We start from the raw sequence: 23186 nt of genomic DNA, 5'->3' as shown, positions 1-23186 counted from the left end.
ACAGAGAATGCTGAAAGCGCCCAGATGAGAGGAAGAGTTTCCCGAAACTCTACATCGTTTTTTGTGTATGGTTTTAAATATGACTATCAATCATTATAACAACGTTTTTAGGTCATAAAAGTCGAAAAACCATAATAGGTCCCCTATAAGGATTTTTTATTTTGCAAAAATTTCAATAGCCTCGCCATTATTGACTCTAGATCCCCAGAACTTGTTCCATATAGGGATGGTTTCTATATGGTATTACAACCTTTAGTTTTGAAAAATATAGTGCCCAGTCATAAAATTGAGGAATTTAGCCTGAGACGCCAGGGCCAGGCCTAAGCGCCCCATGTCTGCTAAAATGCAAAACACAAAGGGCCTCACTAGTATCTTACAGGCACTAAGGACATGTGGAAACCTTCAACAGTCTGATGAATAATCTACTGAGTTTATACAGTTCCAAGTCAGTCTTTGGTCAAAATGAACTCCTGGACTAGGCATGGATGAATAGTTGAAGCCCTGTACTGGGCTTGGTGCCTGGAGTTGATGTACTGCTTCACACGGCAAACTAATGGATAAAGCAGCGCTGGAAACAAATAATATCAAGATACTTGGTTTCGTGATATAGTGATACGTTGTGGGCATGCATCTTCTCCCATTAATTTGCTCAATTAATTGAATACAGAAGGTTTACAATATGGAGTACATTGTTTGTTTCCTGTAGGATGAATAAGCCTTGAATTCAAGTGATTTATCCATATTTTATGCTGTCACGCATAGTTGTAACTTATTCCTGAATACTGTGTTCTCTTGTCTACCCGGTACAGAGCAATATAAATAAACTGACAGAGCAATATAAATAAACTGACTGATATTCACTCAATACTAACACCCACAGGCAAGTAAAGAAAAAAATATCAACAATATTTAATAAATAAGAACGAAGTAGACAATGAAACTCATAGCATCAAATAATACAGCAACAACCAGGTAACATTCACTTACTCCAAAAGGTCTTAAAAAATAAGAGGAAATTATAACTAAATGCACACATGAATAAAGACATGGAGGTTCTTACAGGTGAATGGGTCGCATTTCTATAATCATAGACATTTTCATGTTCCGGAAAGAAGAACCCATCAGGACAAAGTAACCTATATCTTAGAAAACAAAGTACACAACAAAATCCAAAGCAAAAAAGCTTCCAAAACTCGCCTGGTCTTTCCCAAAGGTCAACCCCATGACTTCCAGCTCATGGAGCTGAACATGCAGTCTCTCGAAAGGCGGCTCATATTCTGAGGTAACAGTAAACCGATCCACCTCCATCTGTGCTGTATCTAATAAGTGCTCTTAACTTATTAACTAGGAGCCGTCCATACTAAAAATCTCCCCCTCACGGTGAAATCTCCTTCTAGTGCTCAGCCTGCAGCACACTGAACTTCAGTCCACCACGGCCGTCCTTATGTCATTGATGTGACCTACTACAGCCACCAGGAACTTAGAATGTGTGAGTGATTCTCCACTGCTCATTTTCCCTTTGTTAAAAGAAGTACTCTCCTAACTCTTCAATTCAGCGCTTGTCTCGCCTTTTGTCCATTTCTTTTCGAACCCGGAGCCTGAGCGCGGCCCTCATAGCGGGGTCCAGGTCGTTCTTATCCACCACACGCTTCACCACGTCATCTGGCTTATCCTCCTACACACAGAGAGAGACATCAAAGTAAGGCCAACACCTACACAACCCCCACATTAGTAGGCTGCACTGCTAGATGCATGCTGGGCCCACCTTGTGGACGATGAAAGATGTGATGGTGCCACAGTCGTCCTGGTAATCCAGCCAGAACAGTTCGGTTCCTGGGGCCTCCGTCTCTGTGCTGGACCCGCTGTCGTTCCACTCCTCGGTCTCCACACCCCCGCCGGACTCGGATTCATCTAGAGATCCACATATGCCTTGTTAGTAGGATAACATTTTTACTAATAAACTCAAATGAACCAACAAAAAGAGTAGTGTGGGTACCTCTCCTGCGGGGGTTGTAGACCGCAATGTCCGGCCGACGGGGGCGTCTTGGAGGGGCAGCGACCTTTCGCTGGAGTTCCTTGGCGTTTTTCACCTCCTTATCATAACTGTCTCTACAAATCAAATTCAGAAAAGTTATCTAAATGAGATTATTCCTCTTTTAACACCAGCTGTAATGGACAGCTTTATAATGTAATAATACAAATAACGTGGAAAAAAACGTCAACAAATCAATAGGGTTCGCGATCAAGGGTTCGCTTGATATTGTCACAGATAGCTAGTGTCCGAATAGTCCGAATGATTATTATTTAGGTTCTCCAAAAATCCTGAAACCATCTCCTTAATCGATCAGAAGACTAGAGACGCATCTCATTAACCAATCAGAAGACGATAGACTCATTAATCGATCAAAAGACTAGAGACTCTTCAATCGATCAGAAGACTAGAGACTCATTAATCGATCAGAAGTATAGAGAGCGTCGAATGAATCGTTTAGAAGACTAGAAAGTATCTTGATCTGAAGACTAGACTCAACTCATGAATCGATCTGAAGACTAGAGACTCGTCTCATGAGTCGATCAGAAGACGAGAGACTCGTCTCATGAATCCAAAAGAAGACTAGGGATTCTCATTAATCGATCAGGAGACAAGAGACTCATTAATCGATCAGAAGACTAGCGACTCATTAATCGATCAGGAGACGAGAGACTCTCAATAATCGCCTTGAGACCAGTAACGAACAGAATTACCTCGCAATCTGATTCCGCCGAATATGGTGGAGGAAACCATGGCTCATATCTAGACGACCCCCACGCTTGCTCAAATCATGCGGATCTTCGTCCCTGATAATGTCCATTTTGAACAAATTATACACTATTCCAAAGTAGCTGTAATAATTCAATCTATTTACCTAAACAATAACTACCAAGACCGTACCCTCATACAAAGATTTAAAATAGTATAATGCTGTCCAATTATATTGCTTCCAGAGTTGATAAATAACTTCATTTAAAATAAAGAAACCCATAATGTTTTTATGGGCTGAATATCAAGCATAAACGTCAATAATAATTCATGATTACACGGTCATCATACCTACAATCTAGAACATCATTGAGTAGATACGAATTAAAGGATATATCGGGCCTCTCTTTAAACTCCGGTATAGCTTCCAGCCGGCCAGATCTTCCCCGGCCAACACCGCGAGTTTCGTTTGGATGTTCGCGTTTGTCTGCTAGCATCACCAGCCATCGCATGTTTAGGATTTAGGAGTGAACTTGTTCCGTATATAAATAATTATTTGAGTGATCCACTCTTCTAACTGCAGGTGCACAATGGTCTCATTAAAGCGAGAAAACATTGAACTTGAGGACGACGACGACGAGAAAGAAGGGGGCAAGTTTATGTTAGCAGTCGATATGTTATGTTAGCTAACTGGTAGTTAGCATCTAGCCAAAGTACGCTAGGTTAAGGTTATTATATATTTACATGCGTTAACACAATAACTAAAACGGACTTCCATGTACTGCACCACATCACAAGACTACCAAATTAACGAATCAATCGTCCCCTCTTAAAACGGCCATAATCAGTAGAGCTAAGCTAACTACTCATGTTGTGGTTGTGATGACAGTGGTTGCCAAGGTGGGACGAGGACGGGCCGCGGAGGACCGGAGGAGCCGCCACTGCCCTTACCTGGACACAATCAACAGGTGAGCTTTACCTTGACACTATTAACAGCTAACGGAAGTGTTTTACTGATTAGCCCTACCGTAAGATGTTAACACCATTGTGCATCTTTCTGTATCTGCAGGAGCGTTCTGGACTTCGATTTTGAGAAGTTATGTTCGATATCGCTCTCCCACATTAACGTGTATGCCTGTCTCATATGTGGAAAGTACTTTCAAGGTGGGTCAATATTTAGATTTTATCAAAGTACTGAAGCCCTGCTGTATTGGACCTAGTATTATGGCCAACTTCTCACTGTCTCTTCCAGGCAGAGGTCTCAAGTCGCATGCTTACACCCACAGTGTCCAGTTCACCCACCATGTGTTCCTCAACCTGCATACCCTGAAGTTCTACTGCCTACCAGACAACTACGAGATCATCGACTCTTCCCTGGAGGACGTTACAGTGGGTGAAAGGACCGTTGTCCGAGACGGTCCTATAAAACTGTCGACACTTCAACTGCCATGCGTTGTGACCCTATTGGACCTATTAATATGTGAATACTGGCATCTCTTTGTCCGTAGTATGTGTTGAAGCCCACCTTCACCAGGCCTCACATCTCGGGGCTGGATAAGCAGGGCAAGCTGTACCGGGCGTATGACGGAACCACCTACCTCCCTGGCATCGTGGGGCTCAACAACATCAAAGCCAACGACTACGCCAACGTGGTGTTGCAGGTGAGCCATGCTAGTTTCCTCAGCTAAGGGTATATTTAAAGTGAGTAAATGCACACTATTTATCAGTACGAAAATGCAAGTCAAGTTCGAGGAGTTGCAAAGAGCTCTGGAGCTTGTCCAAAGGAAACTAATGAACGACGAGGAGACAGGAAAATATAATAAATAACATAAAATACAAGACGGGGTAAATAAAGAAAAGGAAGACCTATCCCTCTTAGTCTTGACGTTGGTTGAGAAACAAAATCACATGAATTGTAGATCCTCCAGGATGTGATGTGGGTTGAGAGTGAGAGGGAAGAGAGTAATTCTACATTTTGGTCATGTTGCCTATTATCTGCTAGGCACTGTCCAACGTTCCCCCTCTGCGGAACTACTTCCTGGAGGAGGAGAACTACCGGGGCATCCGACGGCCCCCCGGGGACATCATGTTCCTCCTGGTGCAGCGCTTCGGCGAGCTGATGAGGAAGCTGTGGAACCCCCGGAACTTCAAGGCCCATGTGTCGCCTCACGAGATGCTGCAGGCCGTGGTGTTGTGCAGCAAGAAGACCTTCCAGATCACCAAGCAAGGTCAGACTCTCCTCTGTGTGTGTGTGTGTGTGTGTGTGTGTGTGTGTGTGTGTGTGTGTGTGTGTGTGTGTGTGTGTGTGTGTGTGTGTGTGTGTGTGTGTGTGTGTGTGTGTGTGTGTGTGTGTGTGTGGATTTGTATGGTGGCGGGTGAATTGTGTCACTTCACCCGCCACTGTGTCGGGTTATACTTTCCAGTCAGGTCCAATATAATTTACATATTTAATAATTAAGTCATGCGGCGCTGCACAGTTCCACAACCATTACTGTCACCATCCGGCCCCCTCCTTCTTCTACGCCTCTTTTGCTGAACTGCGACTGTCAACATCCGGGATAATATACCAGAAACGGGGCTCTACAGTCTCACGTATTCGGCGTGAGACACACGCAATTCAATCCATGCACACGCTCACACGCCACACACGAATTTCTCACGTAGAGAAATTACCAGGATAGCGCCCATACATTTTGGCCGCTATTTAACAGTGTTACAGGTAGGAATCAAATGGTTTCCCGTACGTAGGGTATCCAGACCTGTGACATTAACAAACTAGTTAGGCTACACCCTCCCCTACTAAGTTCTGTTCGCTTTGCATTGGTGGAAGTGAGTAGGGGGAGTGGTTAAGTAGAGCCTTCAGATTGGACGGTTTGACTTACTCAGTTACCGTCGTTTTTTGTATTTATTTTTTTACCATTATTGTTTTATGGGGAAAAACATTGACAAATTTCTCCTACAGGGCATTGATAAAGTTCTATCTATTGAACAGAAAGAAACACGCGGTCATACTTTGCACACTTTACCACAGCATTGGCCTACTGGATGCCACAGATATATTTTCAGCATTGGACTGAATGCCACATAAATATATAATTATGTTTTTGCACGTTTGCAACGTTTAAAAGTTCAGGGTATAAAGTTCAAGCATATGCCTCTACTTGTATTGCTTAAGCCAATAGCTTTTTGAGGCAGTGTTTTTTCTGAATATTAGTGTTAAGGGCCAATAATGCTCATGCGTTAGTTACCATGTCTTTGTATGCAGTTACATGTAAATATAAAAAAAACTAATGTTCCTATTGACTTATGATGGTCTAGCCATGCATGTTGTTTTATTGTTAATATGTCAATTGTTTTTTTATTGAAAATACTTTGAATAGATGAATTATCCCAAAACTTGTCATCGTAACACCTTTGAAATAAACATGACTTAACATGGCAGATACCTGTATATTGTTTATCATATGTATATTGTTTTTCATATGCAGTAAGAGTGTAACGTTTTCAACTCAGTTCCTTGGTAGCACCTTCTTACAGTAAAAATCACTTCTGATGGAAAAAAAAAGATGTGTAGGAAAAACACCTTTCTTATCTATTGTTACTATTATATTGTTTAAAATGTATGTAAAATGTATAAAAAGTGTCTGGTAAAGATGAGTGGCTGGTGGGCAAAAAAGTTAATTTCCATCACTGGTGTGTGTGTGTTCTCAGAGCTTACAAAATGTGTTTTCTATTGCTTGCCGTGCTAGGTCGAGGCTGTACATTTGAATTGACAGGAGGCGGGTCTTTAGTGTATAAACCCTGTTTCTCCTTATTGTACAGGCGACGTGGTGGACTTCCTTTCCTGGTTCCTAAATGGCAGCAGGCGGGTCTTTAGACTAATATATACTCTGTTGCTCCTTATTGTGTAGGCGATTCGGTGGACTTCCTGTCCTGGTTCCTGAATGCCCTCCATAACGCTCTCGGAGGCACAAAGAAGAAACCATGTGAGTAGGACCAACGATCCAGGGACATTTGGTTTCATTTGCAGAACATTCATCTAATGGTTCTTAACTTTGCATACTTTACCTGTATGATGATATCCAACAATTGTATCTCTTTCGTGAAATAAATGAAAGTTAATGGTAATGGGATAATTTGGGATTATTTTTTTCTGTGGCTAATGAGATTTAGCATGCAACTAATTTGTGTTTTGTTCTTTTTATAGCAAGCATCACAAATGTGTTTCAAGGCTCCATGCGGATCTTCTCCAAAAAGCTTCCACATCCAGATTTAGTGAGTTGTTGCACGTCCCTTTACATACCCTTCTTTACTATTTTAGTGTGTGTGTGTGTGTGTGTGTGTGTGTGTGTGTGTGTGTGTGTGTGTGTGTGTGTGTGTGTGTGTGTGTGTGTGTGTGTGTGTGTGTGTGTGTGTGTGTGTGTGTGTGTGTGTGTGTGTGTGTGTGGAAAGAGATGTTTTCCTGCTGTTGCCTAGAACCTTGTTCCCCTTTCAATGCAGCAGATTAATGGCACATTTCAGGAGAATCGTTCAAATTGGTATAAAAGCATGAAATTTGGCACAGATACTAGTCTCTACGGGTCATTTTTTCCAAATGGTCACTTTTTCTGTCAATGCTCATTATGTCAATCATTCAATCAGTGATGTAGGCATAACATTTTGTGAAAATACTCTCTTAAGAGTGTTTTTTTGGAAAACGGTGCATGTCCCTCAAAAATTCAAGATGGCAACCCTTCCTCTCTTTGGACTGAACCGTGGTGGAGAGGCTTGTGTACTCCAATGAACCTGAGAGCTATGCCGGCGGGGATTTTATATCCCTGGAAAGTTTAAGTACGCCGAACAGGCCGGATCAAAGGAGAGGAGGCAGACAAAGCAGCAGACATGTGCTTCTGTCAAATATGACTATTTGACAGAAATGGTGGGCATCTTGATAATGGTTGCCATCCTGAATTTTTGAGTGGCACATACCTTTTTCCAAAAGATCTTTCCTTGAAGAGTATTCTGCCTAATTTTATGCTTGCATCACCATTTTTAACAATTTTAATAATTAATATTTGACAGGAACGGTGGCCATCTTTAAAAATCGTGGCCATCTTGAATCTTTGAGGGACAGGCATATTTTTCCATTAAAATGTCCTTTAGAGTATTTGTATCAAATGTTATGCTTGGATCACTGTTTGAATAATTGATATAATAAGCATTGAATAGGAATGGCGGCCATCTTGAAAAATGGCACCATAATGGATTTTTGAGTGGCCAACGCCTATTTCTAAAATAGAGTATCCGTGCCAAATTTCAGGCTTGTATACCAAAGTGAACGTTTTTTTTTTATTAATCTGCTGCACCATCTGTAGACACCAGAGGAAAAGGAGGAATTGCTGCTGACAGAAGAGTACCAGGAGAAGATATCGGAGTCCACCTTCCTGTATTTGACCCTTGACCTCCCAACGGCACCGCTGTACAAGGATGAGAAGGAGCAGCTGATCATTCCTCAGGTGCCCCTCTTCAACATCCTGGGCAAGTTCAACGGCAGCACAGAGAAGGTACGGACAGCGCCACCTGGTGTTCAATGGCTAGAATCAAACTGACTGAATCAATGGAGTTAGGCTAAGGAAAACCACACCCTGAACCTGTTTATTCTGGGGCAGAGCGGTCCGCTCACCTGTCACTCAGAGCGGTCCGCTCACCTGTCACTCGGAGCGGTCCCCTCACCTGTCACTCGGAGCGGTCCGCCGACCTGTTACTCAGAGCGGTCTGCTCACCCATCACTCAGAGCGGTCCGCCCACCTGTCACTCAGAACTCATTGAAGTCCATCTCAATATCGAAGGACAGGTGGGTCGCATCTACGCTTATCCATGAACCAGCGGGTCCTGGCTGCCCAATGCAGCCAATCAGAAGTTATGATCCCGCAGCAGGTGTTAACCCAGAGAGGGATTCTCCTTTCAATTAGATTCAGGATTATTTAAAAATCTGCTCGATGGCAGGCAAAGTCATTAATCCCATGGTTAACATCATTATATTCCAAGCTATAATTGAACTAATATACACTCTTTATTATCATTGTCATTCTGTGCCCTTCGTGAATCGAGTGCTGAAAAGACAAATGAGCCACACTGCTTCTCAGGTTTTATGGAGCAGATGATCTTCCCCAGTTCCTGTGTAGAACTGTGTTCCATTGGTTCAAACATCTCTGGCCTCATCTGTTTTAAAGGCATTGTCTGTGTGTGTCCCTTTCCTGCAGGAGTACAAAACATACAAAGAGAATTTCCTCAAGAAATTCCAGCTGACCAAACTGCCCCCCTACCTGATATTCTGCATCAAGCGCTTCACCAAGAACAACTTCTTTGTGGAGAAAAACCCCACCATTGTCAACTTCCCCATCACGTAAGTTTCCCATATGACGGCCACAAACCCTGTGCTGCGAGCCCCATACGAGCCCCATACGGGCTGGGCGATTAACGAAATTTCATTCTCGATTTCGATTTTAGCGTCAAACGATCACATAAATAATGTAATCGATTTTTCGATATAATTATTATTATTTTTTTAATAACAGCTGGATTCATATCTGTACATAATTTTTTTTAGATTTGAACATTTTCTTTTTGACCATTTTGTGTATTATTTTAAGGCGAAATTTCAAAGTTCTCAGTTACAAAGTGTTTTTGGGAGAGTCATGCTGAATACATAAATCATTTTTTCAAACTCAAAAATAATCGTTGGAATAATCGTGATTTCAATATTGACCGAAATAATCGTGATCATGATTTTTTTTCCCATAATCGAGCAGCCCTAGGCTCTGGTAATCATGAGGTTAAACTTGTAACCCTGGCTTATCTAAGGAATTGTGCTCCGGTGCAGAGTAACATCTTGGTGCATTACTTGTAGTTCCATCAGGGGGAGCTCTACCTGTGTACAGGGGTGTATAACGACGCCCTCGCCTTACCCCATCACAGTAGAGGTGTTACTGCTATGGGGAGCTAAAGACGGGAAAAGTGCCGTCATTTGTTGAAGACCAGGGTGCAAACAGAGAGACATAGGTGTCAAACTGAACGATGGTTGTGATGGAGGGTTTTCCACCTGGTCCGATGGATGATCTGTAGAACGTGTGACCCGGGGATTCCACCGGACGCGTTACGGCAGCGTTACGGCTGTGGCACGGAACGGCTGCGACTTTGCCCTGCTTGCATTTCCACCGGGCGCGTTACGGCAGCGCAACGCTGCCTTGCGAGCCAGCCGTATTCAAAACTACTGCAATTAAATGCCAGGCTTTGTCCTTTCTGACGTTGTCCTTGTAAAAAGGATCATTTGAGAACCTTTGATTGATTGACTGCTGACCTGGTGCCACCGGTCATGACGTAATAATGTTGATGTGTTGTGATAGGCTACATGAGCTGAGGATTGTGTTTTATTTTGAAAATTGACCGGATGCTCTATGGCTTTTACTTTTTCACTTCCTGCTCGATCTGCTCTGTTGAAATTGACGCGATTCAGCAACGGCTTGCGGCAAAAATAGAAATGCTACGGAATGATAGCGCTGCGGCACGGTGAGCCGCTCCTGGGACGCTGCTGAGACGTTCCGCAGCCGCCCCCAGTGGAAATGGGCTCATTGATTAGTGGAACTGGGCTCATTGATTAGAGTGGAACCTATCTGCTGTGGTGACCGCGGCCAAGACGTGCCGCAGCCGTAACGTTGCCGTAACGCGTCCTGTGGAATCAGGCCTTGAGGCAGGGAGAGCAGGGGTGTAAGGTCTATCTAACTGTATTCTGACTACTGTCCTGGTAGAATGCAGTCCTGCACAATGTCTCTTTGACCTAATGACTCCTCTAATGCTTGGTCAACATGTTTTTAATCCGTTGTTCCTCCACCAGTAACGTGGACCTCCGAGAGTACCTGACGGAGGAAAGCCAGGTCACAGAAAAGCACACGACCTACGACCTTGTAGCCAACGTGGTGCATGATGGGAAGCCCACCGAGGGAGCCTACAGAACACACGTACTGCACCACGTAAGTTCCCCTTAAATTTATTTTATTATCAATAAGGCTTGTGCTTGAAATAGTTAATGTCACTCAATGCACTGATTGCTGTGTGTGTGTGTGTGTGTTGAAAGCAATTTTTTGTTTGCCATTGTTGCATGTATTTTTGCACTTGTTATCAAGTAGATTGGTCATATAATATCCAACAGGAAGTGCCTGCAGTGCTCATAGGGCACGATGACCGAAGCGAGGCTGAGCTAATGATATATCTCTGTTGTCTCAGGGCACGGGGAAGTGGTACGAGATGCAGGACCTGCAAGTGACGGACATCCTGCCCCAGATGATCACCCTGTCTGAGGCCTACATCCAGGCAAGTCCAAATCAACAGCCTACTGCTCTATTTGTGTGTCTGCTTGATGGACGTACCCTGTGCATAGGCCTTTCATGTACAGAGGTCTCGCTTTGTGTTTCCAAATCAACTGGAGTCAAATAATGTTTCTAGGGTTTGCTTAGCAACATATAAGGCATTTGTGTAATCTGTTGTATAACTGACTGTATCCCCAAGGCTGGAGTGAGACTCGTACCCCTGCCAGGGGCCCATCGGCACTGAACTGATGGTTCCTCCCCCCCCCCCCACACACACACACAAATAAATACCTTGACAACCATCCCCGACAACTATAAGTGCTTTACAATGCATCATGAAACGCATCAGCCTGGAAACCAGTGGAATCTGCAAGCTCATCTTCTATTGGCTCTGCATATGTGTCTGACACCACTCCATTCACACTGATACTGCAGTCCTGGCCCGGGTTGGGCCAATCACAACCGCCGTGTTGGAAAAAATAAGAATTGTTCACATTGGTAGATTCATGGCTCTGAAACAAGACAACCTGCCAATCCCCTGCTGGTTACCACCAGCAGGGGGAGCCATCGTCCTTGTTCAGCTTCAGCCATACTATCCAATCACCTCCGTTTAGGTCCAGGTGTACTGAGAGTTTCTAGAATTATAGGACTTTGCAAATTTTCTTGGGATGTCAGGCTAGCAATACGCATGTTATTTAAACGACATAAAAATGATTATGTCACATGGTCCTTGTCATCTTTGATTGGTCACATGGTCCCTGTCATATGGCTTCTACTCAACGCATGTTTGATTTCAGATCTGGAAACGCAGGGAGGATGATGACACACCGATCCACACCGGAGCGTAGTGTCCTGGTGGCCCCAGTGACCGAGCCCAGTAAGACCCTCTTGTCCCTCTGAACCCTAAAGAGCTCTGCAGAGAAAGACAAGTCTGAGGTCTGACTCTCGTTCCAGACATTAAGGACTGAGGAAAAATATTTTCTTTTATTACAACTTTTTTAAGTGTTTATTTGTGAACTCTCTCTTGAAATAAACATGTATTTCAAATTTCCCTGATCGGTATTTTAATCTCACAGTAGTACAGCTGCTTAAGAGCTCAACGAAGCAGATTCAGCCAATCAAACAGAGGAGGAAGCGATGAAGACAAAACGGAAGCCAGTGTTTTATTACTTTATACAGTATCAATAAAACATTGGCAAGACAAACATATCTTTCATAAAACAGCATTCCAGTGTATCCTTCATACAGTAATATTAATTGAAGCAGAATATAAGGCATGTGCAACGCAAAGAAGGAGCATTCAACATAATCGTGATCTTTTATAGGAGTTAAGGTGATTATGGTCATAGTTCTACAGCGAGTACATCGCTGTACAAATGCACTCGTGTGTTCTTTGTGGAAATGTTGTATTTTTTATATGTTGCATTAAAAGGTATTTTGGAGTGGGGGAACATGCAGTTGAACCGAAGTCCTCTAGCCCTGAATCTGGCAGTAGATGCTCCAAGTTAATTTACTGCAGGCTAGTGTATGTTACAGGGATCCAGTATTGTACTACAAAATAATGAAGCTAAATGCTTGTGGAGGCATTTGATGTCATCCAGATTTAGTCTGTATTTCTTTATGCTTTCCAAGAGCGGGGCTCTCACCATTACACATGCAAGGTTTATAAGTAAATCGCAAGCGAGAACAATCAATGGAGCAAATATAGAAAGGGATTGTCAGCAGAAAACGCTCCGAGATGCAGGGATGTTTCATCTCCACAGGTGTTTCTTGCAGTAGGCTAGATTCTACAGAAAGATGGAGGGAAAATAATTTTGTGAAACAGTTCTCAAACGGTCTGTTATCCTGCAAGAGAAATCTCTAACTAGAACTGCAAGCAGTTATGCAGGGGTCCAAGAAGTGTGCATTTCGCCGGCACAACGCGACAAGAAATGTGCATTTCGCCGGCACAACGCGAAGCATGTGTTCAAAACGCTACCCTGAACCTGTGGATACAAAGGATTTGACTGTGGTAGGAGTAGCGAGAAGTCAGTGTAGTGTTTTCGCGGCGAAATTTTGTAGAAGATATACCATTTCCTCGTTTGTTGCGCCCCCTAATGGCGAAATGTTCCGATATTTTTATCGAACGTCATTAAGGTTAGCACCGACATGTCTGTAAAATTTGGACTCGATCCGATGTACAATTCTGGATTTCTTTGGATTTTTGATTTTTCACGTCTAATTTAGCTAATAAACAAATATTCAAAACGCTACCGTTTCGTCATCGAAGGTCGGATCAAAAAAGTGTCTATGATGAAGATGCCGTGTGCAAAGTTTTGTGTCAATTGGTCAAGAAATGTGGGAGGAGTAGCGAAAAAACAGTTGCGGTTTTCGCGATTTTGCGAAAAAAAAATTATAGACGCAAATGGGCGTGGCCTATGCCAAAAGATGCAGCAGACTCCAGTGAATATGTGGGTACAAGTTTTTGACTGTGGGAGGTTCGGTGTGGGAGTTATAGCCCCAAACGCGTTTTCCCTTGGTATAGCGCCACCTAGTGGCCGGCGTGTCTGGATTTTGTCGTCTGCGTAGTCCGAAGAGATCTGGATCTAGTCATACAATTGGCGTGTCTGCACCATTTACGGTTTGGGCTGTGGTACCACTTTTAGGGAGGTACAAATAATAAAAATAAACATGACAAAAACAATAGGGATCCAACCTGTTGGCTTGGACCCCTAATAATGACTCTGGTTTTGAAGAGAAATCTAATGACTCTGGTTTTGATCTATAAAGTAAAACAAATAATCCAATGTCATTTTTCAGCATTCCCCCATACAGTTGGTTTGAAATGCCCAATCAGAAGGGATTTGTGTTGACTTAAAAGATCCTTGTCCTGCTACAGCTCAGCGTGTTGGGGTTCCCGGGGTCGGGGTACGGCTGGAGGCTGCCTCTACCCTACGATGGAGATGGGTATTCTAATGTCCATGTTTCACTTTTGCATTTAAATCATCTTAAAGGTCCTGGTAGTGTAGCAGTATTTCGGGGCTTCATGAAGGCATTGGGTCCTAAATTAATCAAGAACTAGAACCCTAAACAAAAGGACGTCCAGAGAACACGAGAGTAGCTGGCCAAGAATCGCGTTTATATTAATGTCACATCTTTAAGATTGAGCCCTGCAAGAGACGTTCAGAATTAAAATAACTGAATTAAGTGTGTCCACTCTAACTGGCAGTGCAGCTGCGTGACGCTAATGAGCGTAGCTTGGCTGGAGCGGTGACGACTTGGCCCACCAGACACGGGGCCTCGAGTGTGGCCCTCGCCTCCCAGTCACCTTGTATTGGAAACGTGCCTGCGTGCGGCAAGGGATTCTGGGAAGGCTGGCGTGCGGGTGTAAATCGGAGGGAAGAGATTTAATCAACTTTATTGAAATGAGGGTGTCTTGCAGCGTATTTTCGGCAATGTGATTGGACAATCGACATTCAGTGATTACTGGCAGACCGTACAAACTCGTGGTCGATTTCATTTCCTGTTTTGAAGAACTTCCATTGAAAGACTCCTACCAGCAGCCACTACAAGGATACAGAGCGTTGCCACGCTCAGGCCCTGCTGGGAACTGGCCGTTGGACGGGTTGTGGGAGCTTCTTTGTAAGATTCTTGTCTACTGGTGCCACTAACTAACGCCTCATGCCCACTGCACTGTCAGTCAAAGGACTCAGAAGGCGTGGTTATTTTATTGGAGGTTAAAATCGATGAATAATTTGGGGCGCGGCCTCTTGAGTGACAGCTAGGCACTGACCCTCACCTCGCCTCAGAGGCTAGTTTTCAGGATCAGCATGCTATCTCCGTCAATTTGACCTCAACTGCGTTAATTCCTATTGTTCATTCCGGTGCTAAGATGCCTTTCTCTGCGGTCAACTGTACCAACCGATCGTTTAAAAACAAATGAGCTACTAATTTGGTGTACGTCACCTAGATGGGCGTATCTCCCTCCCGACGTCACATCAATGCCCTTTTTTGGTTAGAGGAATTGAGGCGCTGTTAAACAATGACAAGATGGCGACGCTCATAAGCCAAGAGAATTAGATGCAGTTGAAATAACTGAGGTCTGCCCGGATGCTACATCCATTTTATAAACTATCTATGCTCCAAACCTTCCATACCCCTCATTACACCCAGAACAACACCTACAATACACTCATTACACCCAGACCTACAATGCACTCACTACATCCAGAACAACACCTACAATACACTCATTACATCCAGAACAACACTTACAATACACTCATTACATCCAGAACAACACCTACAATACACTCATTACACCCAGAACAACACCTACAACACACTCATTACACCCAGACCTACAATACACTCATTACAACCAGAACCCTACCAGACCTACAGTCTCTGGCGGGACAGCCTTGTTTTGAAATGTTCCATGGTGACACTGGAGAGGGACACCACCCCAAGATACCAGCGCTCACCGACACGGTCTGAATACGGTACTGTTGCAACACTACGCCGTCTGTCATCGTATGCATTAAATGGACATAACAGGTTGGGTCGTAATCTGACACCAGACGGTTTGTTAAATCATCAGGGCTTCATCCTTGGAAACTGGAAAAGGGTCAAATACATGGCCGGTGTTTGGTTGACCCGTCGGTAACTAACGCCTCATGCCCACTGCACTGTCAGTCAAAGGACTCAGAAGGCGTGGTTGACGGATGGGGGAGGTTTCCAGGGTCGTCAGAGCCTGAGTAGTGTCACAGTGCTTAAATTTTCATACGTGATCTGATTGGATGACGGATTCGTCGCTGCCGAAAAACTTGAACATTTTTTAAACTTTTTGACGGGGCCTTCAGCGCACAGATCCACAATGGATGGCGCGTCCGTCCCCATTCAAAGTCAATGGGGATCAGTCAACGGACGGAGGCAGTGGGCATGAGGTGTAACTCAGTTTGGTGGCAGCCTAATAGATTTGGTCAATTTCCTTTTTTGTTTGTTGCAGTATTGGCGTATCCTTTGTCCCATTCCGTCCATCTGTGTACATTAAGTTGAAAAGATTATCTCACCTAAATTTAAAAATGTATTACATAAAAGACTACCTGGTCTTTTCCGTTTTACCAGCTGTGGCTTGACGTCTATTTCCTAGTTCACTCTCTTCCTCCTAAATTAACTAGTCTAACTCCAAATAGTAACAGGCCGGTAATGAGGTTATAAAGTCAAGTAAGTCATCCAGAATATTGCGTGTGTTTTGTTGCTCTTATCTTAGACCTGAGAACAGACATAGTGCTGTGGTTCATAGCAGACAAACCACCTGTCATCCGTGTTTCTCCTTAGTGAGTCATGTTTCCAATAAGAGCCTCGTCCTGCCACAATATCACTCGCAGCACTGCTCCAAACCAAGCCCCAACCACAGCGAGTTCTACCAGCATCCAATGCGGAAGTGACAAACATTGCAGTAGCACCGGGTGGCGACTACGAGGTGGTACCCAAAGTGAGCAATTCTTCGTTTTTCCACTGGCCGTTTTCAGTCTTATTAAACCTATTTACAGCCTGGTCCAAAAAAACATTCTAGTCAGTATGTTTAGTACATATCTCCATGACAACACCTAACAGGTTGGGTGATTTTTTTTTAGCAGGCTATTTTCTATTTTATTGGAGGTTAAAATCGATGAATAATTTGGGGCGCGGCCTCTTGAGTGACAGCTAGGCACTGACCCTCACCTCGCCTCAGAGGCTAGTTTTCAGGATTAGCATGCTATCTCCGTCAATTTGACCTCAACTGCGTTAATTCCTATTGTTCATTCCGGTGCTAAGATGCCTTTCTCTGCGGTCAACTGTACCAACCGATCGTTTAAAAACAAATGAGCTACTAATTTGGTGTACATCACCTAGATGGGCGTATCTCCCTCCCGACGTCACATCAATGCCCTTTTTTGGTTAGAGGAATTGAGGCGCTGTTAAACAATGACAAGGTGGCGACGCTCATAAGCCAAGAGAATTAGATGCAGTTGAAATAACTGAGGTCTGCCCGGATGCTACATCCATTTTATAAACTATCTATGCTCCAAACCTTCCATACCCCTCATTACACCCAGAACAACACCTACAATACACTCATTACACCCAGACCTACAATGCACTCACTACATCCAGAACAACACCTACAATACACTCATTACATCCAGAACAACACTTACAATACACTCATTACATCCAGAACAACACCTACAATACACTCATTACACCCAGAACAACACCTACAACACACTCATTACAACCAGAACCCTACCAGACCTACAGTCTCTGGCGGGACAGCCTTGTTTTGAAATGTTCCATGGTGACACTGGAGAGGGACACCACCCCAAGATACCAGCGCTCACCGACACGGTCTGAATACGGTACTGTTGCAACACTACGCCGTCTGTCATCGTATGCATTAAATGGACATAACAGGTTGGGTCGTAATCTGACACCAGACGGTTTGTTAAATCATCAGGGCTTCATCCTTGGAAACTGGAAAAGGGTAAAATACATGGCCGGTGTTTGGTTGACCCGTCGGTCCATCACGTAGTGATTGACTCGACCCACAGGGGCTCTGACCACAGCACATGCACAGACGTGGCAAGATGGATTCTCACACAGTAGGATCTGGCGAATCGAGCAGGCTCGTAGGTAAGTTGGGTCAGTGCTCCAATCAAACGCTCCTTGGTCGAAGAAGTGTATTGAAGATACCATTAACATATACCAAGCCCGGTTTAACCCCACTCCCTGGAGGGAGACCGCTTAAAGGCCGATTCATACCTCTGGATCCGGACGAAATTCATCCGTCCGCCCCAAACGTTGCCTCCGGAACTACCCTTCATACCTGTCTGGTTTCAGCGTTGTTATGGATGTTACGCAATAAATCCTCTAGAGGGACTGTCGTTTCACAAATTAACGGCATCAATAATCGCAAACATGACATCTGTAGAGATGATTTTGCTTTGTGTCATCCGAAATCTGCAAAATAAATGTGCAAAAAGTGTAGGCCTAGGCGGCGGTGGCATGCGACACCCCTCACCAACCCGCAGATTATCTCCTCAAAATGCTGTTAAATGACCAGTTACAACTCATTGCCAAAGCAGGGGAACAATAAAATAAAAAGGTCAGGTATATAAGTATAAAACGTTGAATACAATATATATACATATCAGATATTATACTACTCTATCTATTTTCGCGAATGGTCTGACTTTTGACTATACTGCCGCCTCGATTTTTACGGTGGTATTGCTCCGTTTCTCCCGGAGCACTCCGGATTCGTAAGCTCAGAGGCGACGGACCCATTGACGGACGAAACACCTCCGGGACCGGACGAAAGGGTCCGTATTTACCGTAGGGTGTGAATGGGCCTTTACCCTAGGTAATGAATGACTTGTATTGATCCATATCAGGCTGTGCGGAAGAGACCTCCCCCTTGAGAAGGCCGAGGCCGTCCACGTTTCCTTGCTGGAGTTAGTGAACCCAAGGGGAGAGGAGGACTTGATCGGATTCCGACCACTAGTTGGACTTAATCAGTCAGTTACCCACATAGTTCAGACATCTTTGAAAGAAACCAGAGCGAAATGTATCACTGTGTGACTTGAGTGTTTGGATGAACACAGATTAGTCCGATCCTAACAGAGAAAACGTTGAAAACGTCCCTGTGCCCTACGCCCCTCCACGACGTCGGAAGACCCCAAAAAGGAGAAGGGCAACAGGAACCTGACTTTGCCGAAGATATTGATGAGCAGTCGCGACCGGCCCTCATTGGTTGTTCTTTTGCTGGCTGGTTGATATTTTTGACTGACCATGGTACACAGAGGGCACACAATTTTGCTGAAAATAGCTGCTGGAATGATAAGATAATTTAGAATTAAGGGTTTAAAAGAAACAGAAGGAACCTAACAGAAGGAACTCACGCCACACATAAGCGCCGACTTCACGTCCTGGCACCAGAAGGTTGGCCCCAGGTTACAGTGCTGTGTCTGGGAGCTGGAGGAGACTTTCACCGCAGCACATAGCTCTGCTCTCTAGAGGAAAGAACAATAGAAGTCAAACGTTTAAAAAAAACCTGAAAAGAGGAACCAGACACGGATCATTTAACGTTGTTGGGAACCAGAAGCAATAGGACAAGGACATAGTTCTCATTTTGCTTCTCGTTTGTCGCCCATATGAAAGACGGTTCACTGAGACAAACACTTTAATGATCACACATCTCACCTCGCAGGCGTCTGAAGGGTCCAACTGGTTTCCCAGAACCCTTTGCAGCCGAGACCCAAAGTTTTTCAGAAACACCTCGCACTAGAAGAGAGAAACGCAGACACACAAGAGACGGGGAGTGTTTCCACTCATTTCCACACCAGTACTTTAGTATTTGTTCAGTTCCATTCATGATACGTTGACTCCATCCAGATGTAAACGGTGGGTGTACCTTAGGGATAGCGTTAGGGTGCTGGAGACAGACAGACCCGAGGAAATCGGAGGTCTGGATGGGCCGGGTGGAGTTGAGGTCGAGGTGAAGCCTGCTGAGAACCAACAGGTGACGACACGCCTGGCAGTCCGAGGATGGAGGCAGCATCTCTGGGGAGGTCAACAATGAAATACACGTCCCATTTCTACCACGAACATGGAGCTGAGCCTCACGTTGCGTTTCCTCACCCACAGTTGACGCCTCCTCCAGCAGGCAGAGGTGCAGCAGAGCACAGATCGAATGCGGAGCCGCTGAGGACATCAGAAACTCAACGATCTGCTTTCCATATTTATCAATGAAGTCGTTGCATTTCCTCTTGTAGCTGCTGGGGAGCAGAGCGCACACCTGTCCCATGAGCTTCACCACCGCGTCCTGCCGGGGGAGAAGAGAGTCGTGTATATCTCATCGCTGCCCGTCACACTGAGACACGGTCAAAGGGAAGGACGGCCCAAACACCCAGGATCCATGTAGGGTGCAGCCTGAGAGGTTGAAATGGTTTTGCTGTCTAATGGTACAGATAACCTGGAGGCTTCATGTGACCTGGAGGAGTCAGGTGACCTGTAGGGGTCAGGTGACCTGAAGGAGTCAGGTGACCTGTAGGGATCAGGTGACCTGTAGCAGTAAGGTGACCTGTAGCAGTCAGTTGACCTGTAGGGGTCAGGTGACATGTAGGAGTCAGGTGACTTTGTCTAGTGTTTGTGGCTGGAGCACAAATGAGATCATTGGAAGTGGAGGGTAACTTCAAGGTGTGGGGTGGCAGGGAGACAAAGCAAAGGGGTTTTGCTGTTCTTTTGGTGTGTTACACCAATCCAATCCCATTGCCTGATTGTAAAACATTTGCATTATGATTGTATTCACACAAGTCCTCCCTTGAACAATGTGTCTAACCCTTTAAAGGAAACCCAACGTGTAGATTGGTTTGCATTATGTGACTCCTGCCTCTCTTGAATCTATATCAATTTGACAGCATGAATATGACTTCCGATCAGACACAGTGTGAGGTGAGAGCGACTGCATTCCCATTGAGAGCATCTCCCTGTAGCCCTTCTACCCATGTCTATAGCTGGTCTATCACTTCACTGAGTTGACGATGAAAAGCTGGAGAGCTGGAGGCAAATCCCCCCTGCCGTTGCTGTGTGGCCTTCTACTTGTGAATGAAATGCAACCCCAGCAGGAGGTTCGAATAAGGCTCACCTCAGTCCTGTTTTTAGGCAGCATGTCCTCCATCTTTCTGATCAGGAACAGACACAGTGTGCACTGAGGGCTGAACTGGAGAGAGTTGTGTTCAGTGTTAGTGTGATATGGTACTATACAGACAAAAAGTGAATTCATAGAAGCGTACTTTTGTATGATAGCTAATATCCAGGTCAAATTGGATATTGGATATTAACGGGATGGAAGCTGGAACAATCTGGTTTGATTCTTCAAAAGCAGATTGAAGGATCCAATACTATGATACTTTTCAGGTGAGATGCATTGTTCAAACTGTCATATAAACATATGACATGTACCTTGTTGAGTAGGACTGTTTGGACTGACCTGAGTACTGAGGTCAGGGCTGAACGGAGGAGGAGAGGCCACCGTCCGAGGGACGACCTGAGCAGGTCCGACCACTCCCAGAACACAGTGGCCCAGGACCTGGCACACCTCACGGGGCTTCTACGGGCGGGGGTTAGGTTATTGTCACGTCCAAAGTCATACTTAGCATAGCAACAAAATGCGCTGTAACCTGCCCATTAAACAGGCCGTAACCAGCCCTTTAAACAGGCCGTAACCAGCCCTTCAAACAGGCCGTAACCAGCACTTTAAACAGGCCGTAACCAGCCCTTAAAAAGGCTGTAACTAGCCCTTTAAAAAGGCTGTAACCAGCCCTTTAAACAGGCCGTAACCAGCCCTTTATACAGGCCATAACCAGCCCTTTAAACAGGCCGTAACCAGCCCTTTAAACAGGCCGTAACCAGCCCTTTAAACAGGCCATAACCAGCCCTTTAAACAGGCCTTAACCAGCCCTTTAAACAGGCCGTAACCAGCCCTTTAAGAAGGCCGTAACCAGCCCTTAAAAAGGCCGTAACCAGCCCTTAAAAAGGCTGTAACCAGCCCTTTAAACAGGCCGTAACCAGCCCTTTATACAGGCCGTAACCAGCCCTTTAAACAGGCCGTAACCAGCCCTTTAAACAGGCCGTAACCAGCCCTTTAAGAAGGCCGTAACCAGCCCTTAAAAAGGCTGTAACCAGCCCTTTAAAAAGGCTGTAACCAGCCCTTTAAACAGGCCGTAACCAGCCTTTTATACAAGCCGTAACCAGCCCTTTAAACAGGCCGTAACCAGCCCTTTAAATAGGCCTTAACCAGCCCTTTAAACACACAATAACCAGCCTTGGAGTTAACATTTCAGCTCTCACCATTCGAGCGATCTCAGGTAGATAGGTGTCCACTCGAGATTTGCAGTCATCGTGTTCATCACTGCTGAGGCGCCTGCACAGGTGTTTCAGCTTCTCATGAAGCAGTTCCTGCAGTAGTACCCCACATTGGTGTCGCAATTACAAACAGTATTTCTATCTTTGCCTTTGTTCGGCAACAGTGATAGAGGAAGTTGGTATGTGGAGAGGAAATGGTTCATTTATGCACACAGCTGTTCAAACTTTATATTCAAACTCTGTTAACCTGCATTTATTCTATTATTATTCTATTATTATTCTATTTAAGTTAAATTAGTATTGTTTCTGACAAAACGTTGCTGCAAATTAAATGGCAATATTCTCACCTGTGTGTCGTCGTTGGAGCCTTTTTCTGAGGTTATATTCATAATCTGGCTGCATTCTGAACAAATATCAGGACTCTAGGAACAAGACAGATATTCTGTTCTGAAGCCAGAATTTCACTTTCGTTTTATTTATACAGCGCAGGGACAAGGACACTAATGTCACATGTTTGTCATTTTATAAAAATAAAGCATGCTATACGAACACTGTTAGGTCAGCTTCATTGGTTCCCGTAATGAAACAGCTTACCAGGGTCTCGTGACTGATGTCGCTCTTGGAGTATTCGTCGATGAATCGGAACTCTCCTGTCCAAAAAGACCGACAACAGTCTCATGCAGATCAGTCCGAATGCACATAACAACATAAAAAATAAATAATAAAATAATTTTCGTATTGGAAAGCCATTTAAACGAACATGGCGATTCAATTTAGGCACGTGACAACAATTTAAAATCGTTCAGCTTTAGAATATTCGTTACGGTCTTCTTACCCGGGGCCAGCGATGCAGAGAAAACCACCAAGAAAAAGCCAAAGACCTCCATTTAAAAAAGGGTAATGTGCGACTGATAACGGTTGTCTTCGTTAAGCAGTTGTACCTTCTATCCTCCCTCTGGTACCCCGGAAGCGCAGTTTAACGGTCAGCCAATCACCGCGGTGGAAACATGCACGCCTGAACAAACCATGGACCTATGGTATGTTTGAAAGCTCAAGCTGTTACTGGGACTACTGATGTTCCTTTAATACATCCACGAATTCTATGTAGCCTCCTACTTAATTTATTTTTCCAAATGGTTTAAGTGGTATTTATTCATTTAATGGTACCGGCCATGTAGTCGTGTTTTGCAGGTCATTTTCATTTGAATGTT

The 23186-nt window shown here is 44.4% G+C and overlaps 3 protein-coding genes across 4 annotated transcripts; 1 reads left to right on the top strand and 2 right to left on the bottom strand.

The window, feature by feature from the left end:
- Window positions 1–262: 262 nt before the first annotated feature.
- LOC130384457 (UPF0561 protein C2orf68 homolog) lies at window positions 263–2956 on the bottom strand. The gene is made up of 4 exons (XM_056592649.1): window positions 2746–2956; window positions 1997–2109; window positions 1766–1911; window positions 263–1675 (listed from the first exon to the last, which is right to left on the bottom strand). The coding sequence occupies exons 1-4, from the start codon at window positions 2850–2852 to the stop codon at window positions 1553–1555; spliced, it is 489 nt and encodes a 162-aa protein (XP_056448624.1). The 5' UTR covers window positions 2853–2956; the 3' UTR covers window positions 263–1552.
- Window positions 2957–3180: 224 nt separating this feature from the next.
- Window positions 3181–13087, top strand: LOC130384363 (U4/U6.U5 tri-snRNP-associated protein 2-like). 2 transcript variants are annotated; one of them, XM_056592489.1, is made up of 13 exons: window positions 3181–3391; window positions 3630–3708; window positions 3810–3904; window positions 3993–4129; window positions 4249–4401; window positions 4743–4968; window positions 6652–6726; window positions 6948–7015; window positions 8095–8283; window positions 8983–9125; window positions 10614–10749; window positions 11003–11089; window positions 11883–13084. In XM_056592489.1, the coding sequence occupies exons 1-13, from the start codon at window positions 3331–3333 to the stop codon at window positions 11931–11933; spliced, it is 1500 nt and encodes a 499-aa protein (XP_056448464.1). In that variant the 5' UTR covers window positions 3181–3330; the 3' UTR covers window positions 11934–13084. The 2 variants fall into 2 exon arrangements, with proteins under 2 accessions (XP_056448464.1, XP_056448465.1); XM_056592490.1 differs by lacking the exon at window positions 3181–3391 and having other exon boundaries at window positions 4027–4129; window positions 11883–13087.
- Window positions 12108–22969, bottom strand: LOC130384364 (prosaposin-like). Its single transcript, XM_056592491.1, has 11 exons — window positions 22811–22969; window positions 22570–22625; window positions 22323–22397; window positions 21961–22068; window positions 21101–21220; window positions 20756–20830; window positions 19750–19933; window positions 19523–19671; window positions 19312–19392; window positions 19011–19121; window positions 12108–12872 (listed from the first exon to the last, which is right to left on the bottom strand). The coding sequence occupies exons 1-11, from the start codon at window positions 22860–22862 to the stop codon at window positions 12837–12839; spliced, it is 1047 nt and encodes a 348-aa protein (XP_056448466.1). The 5' UTR covers window positions 22863–22969; the 3' UTR covers window positions 12108–12836.
- Between the last annotated feature and the right edge of the window lie 217 nt (window positions 22970–23186).

This window comes from Gadus chalcogrammus, chromosome 6, assembly GCF_026213295.1.
Source record: "Gadus chalcogrammus isolate NIFS_2021 chromosome 6, NIFS_Gcha_1.0, whole genome shotgun sequence".
Taxonomy (NCBI): domain Eukaryota; kingdom Metazoa; phylum Chordata; class Actinopteri; order Gadiformes; family Gadidae; genus Gadus; species Gadus chalcogrammus.
This window is presented reverse-complemented; position numbering and strand designations above follow the sequence as displayed.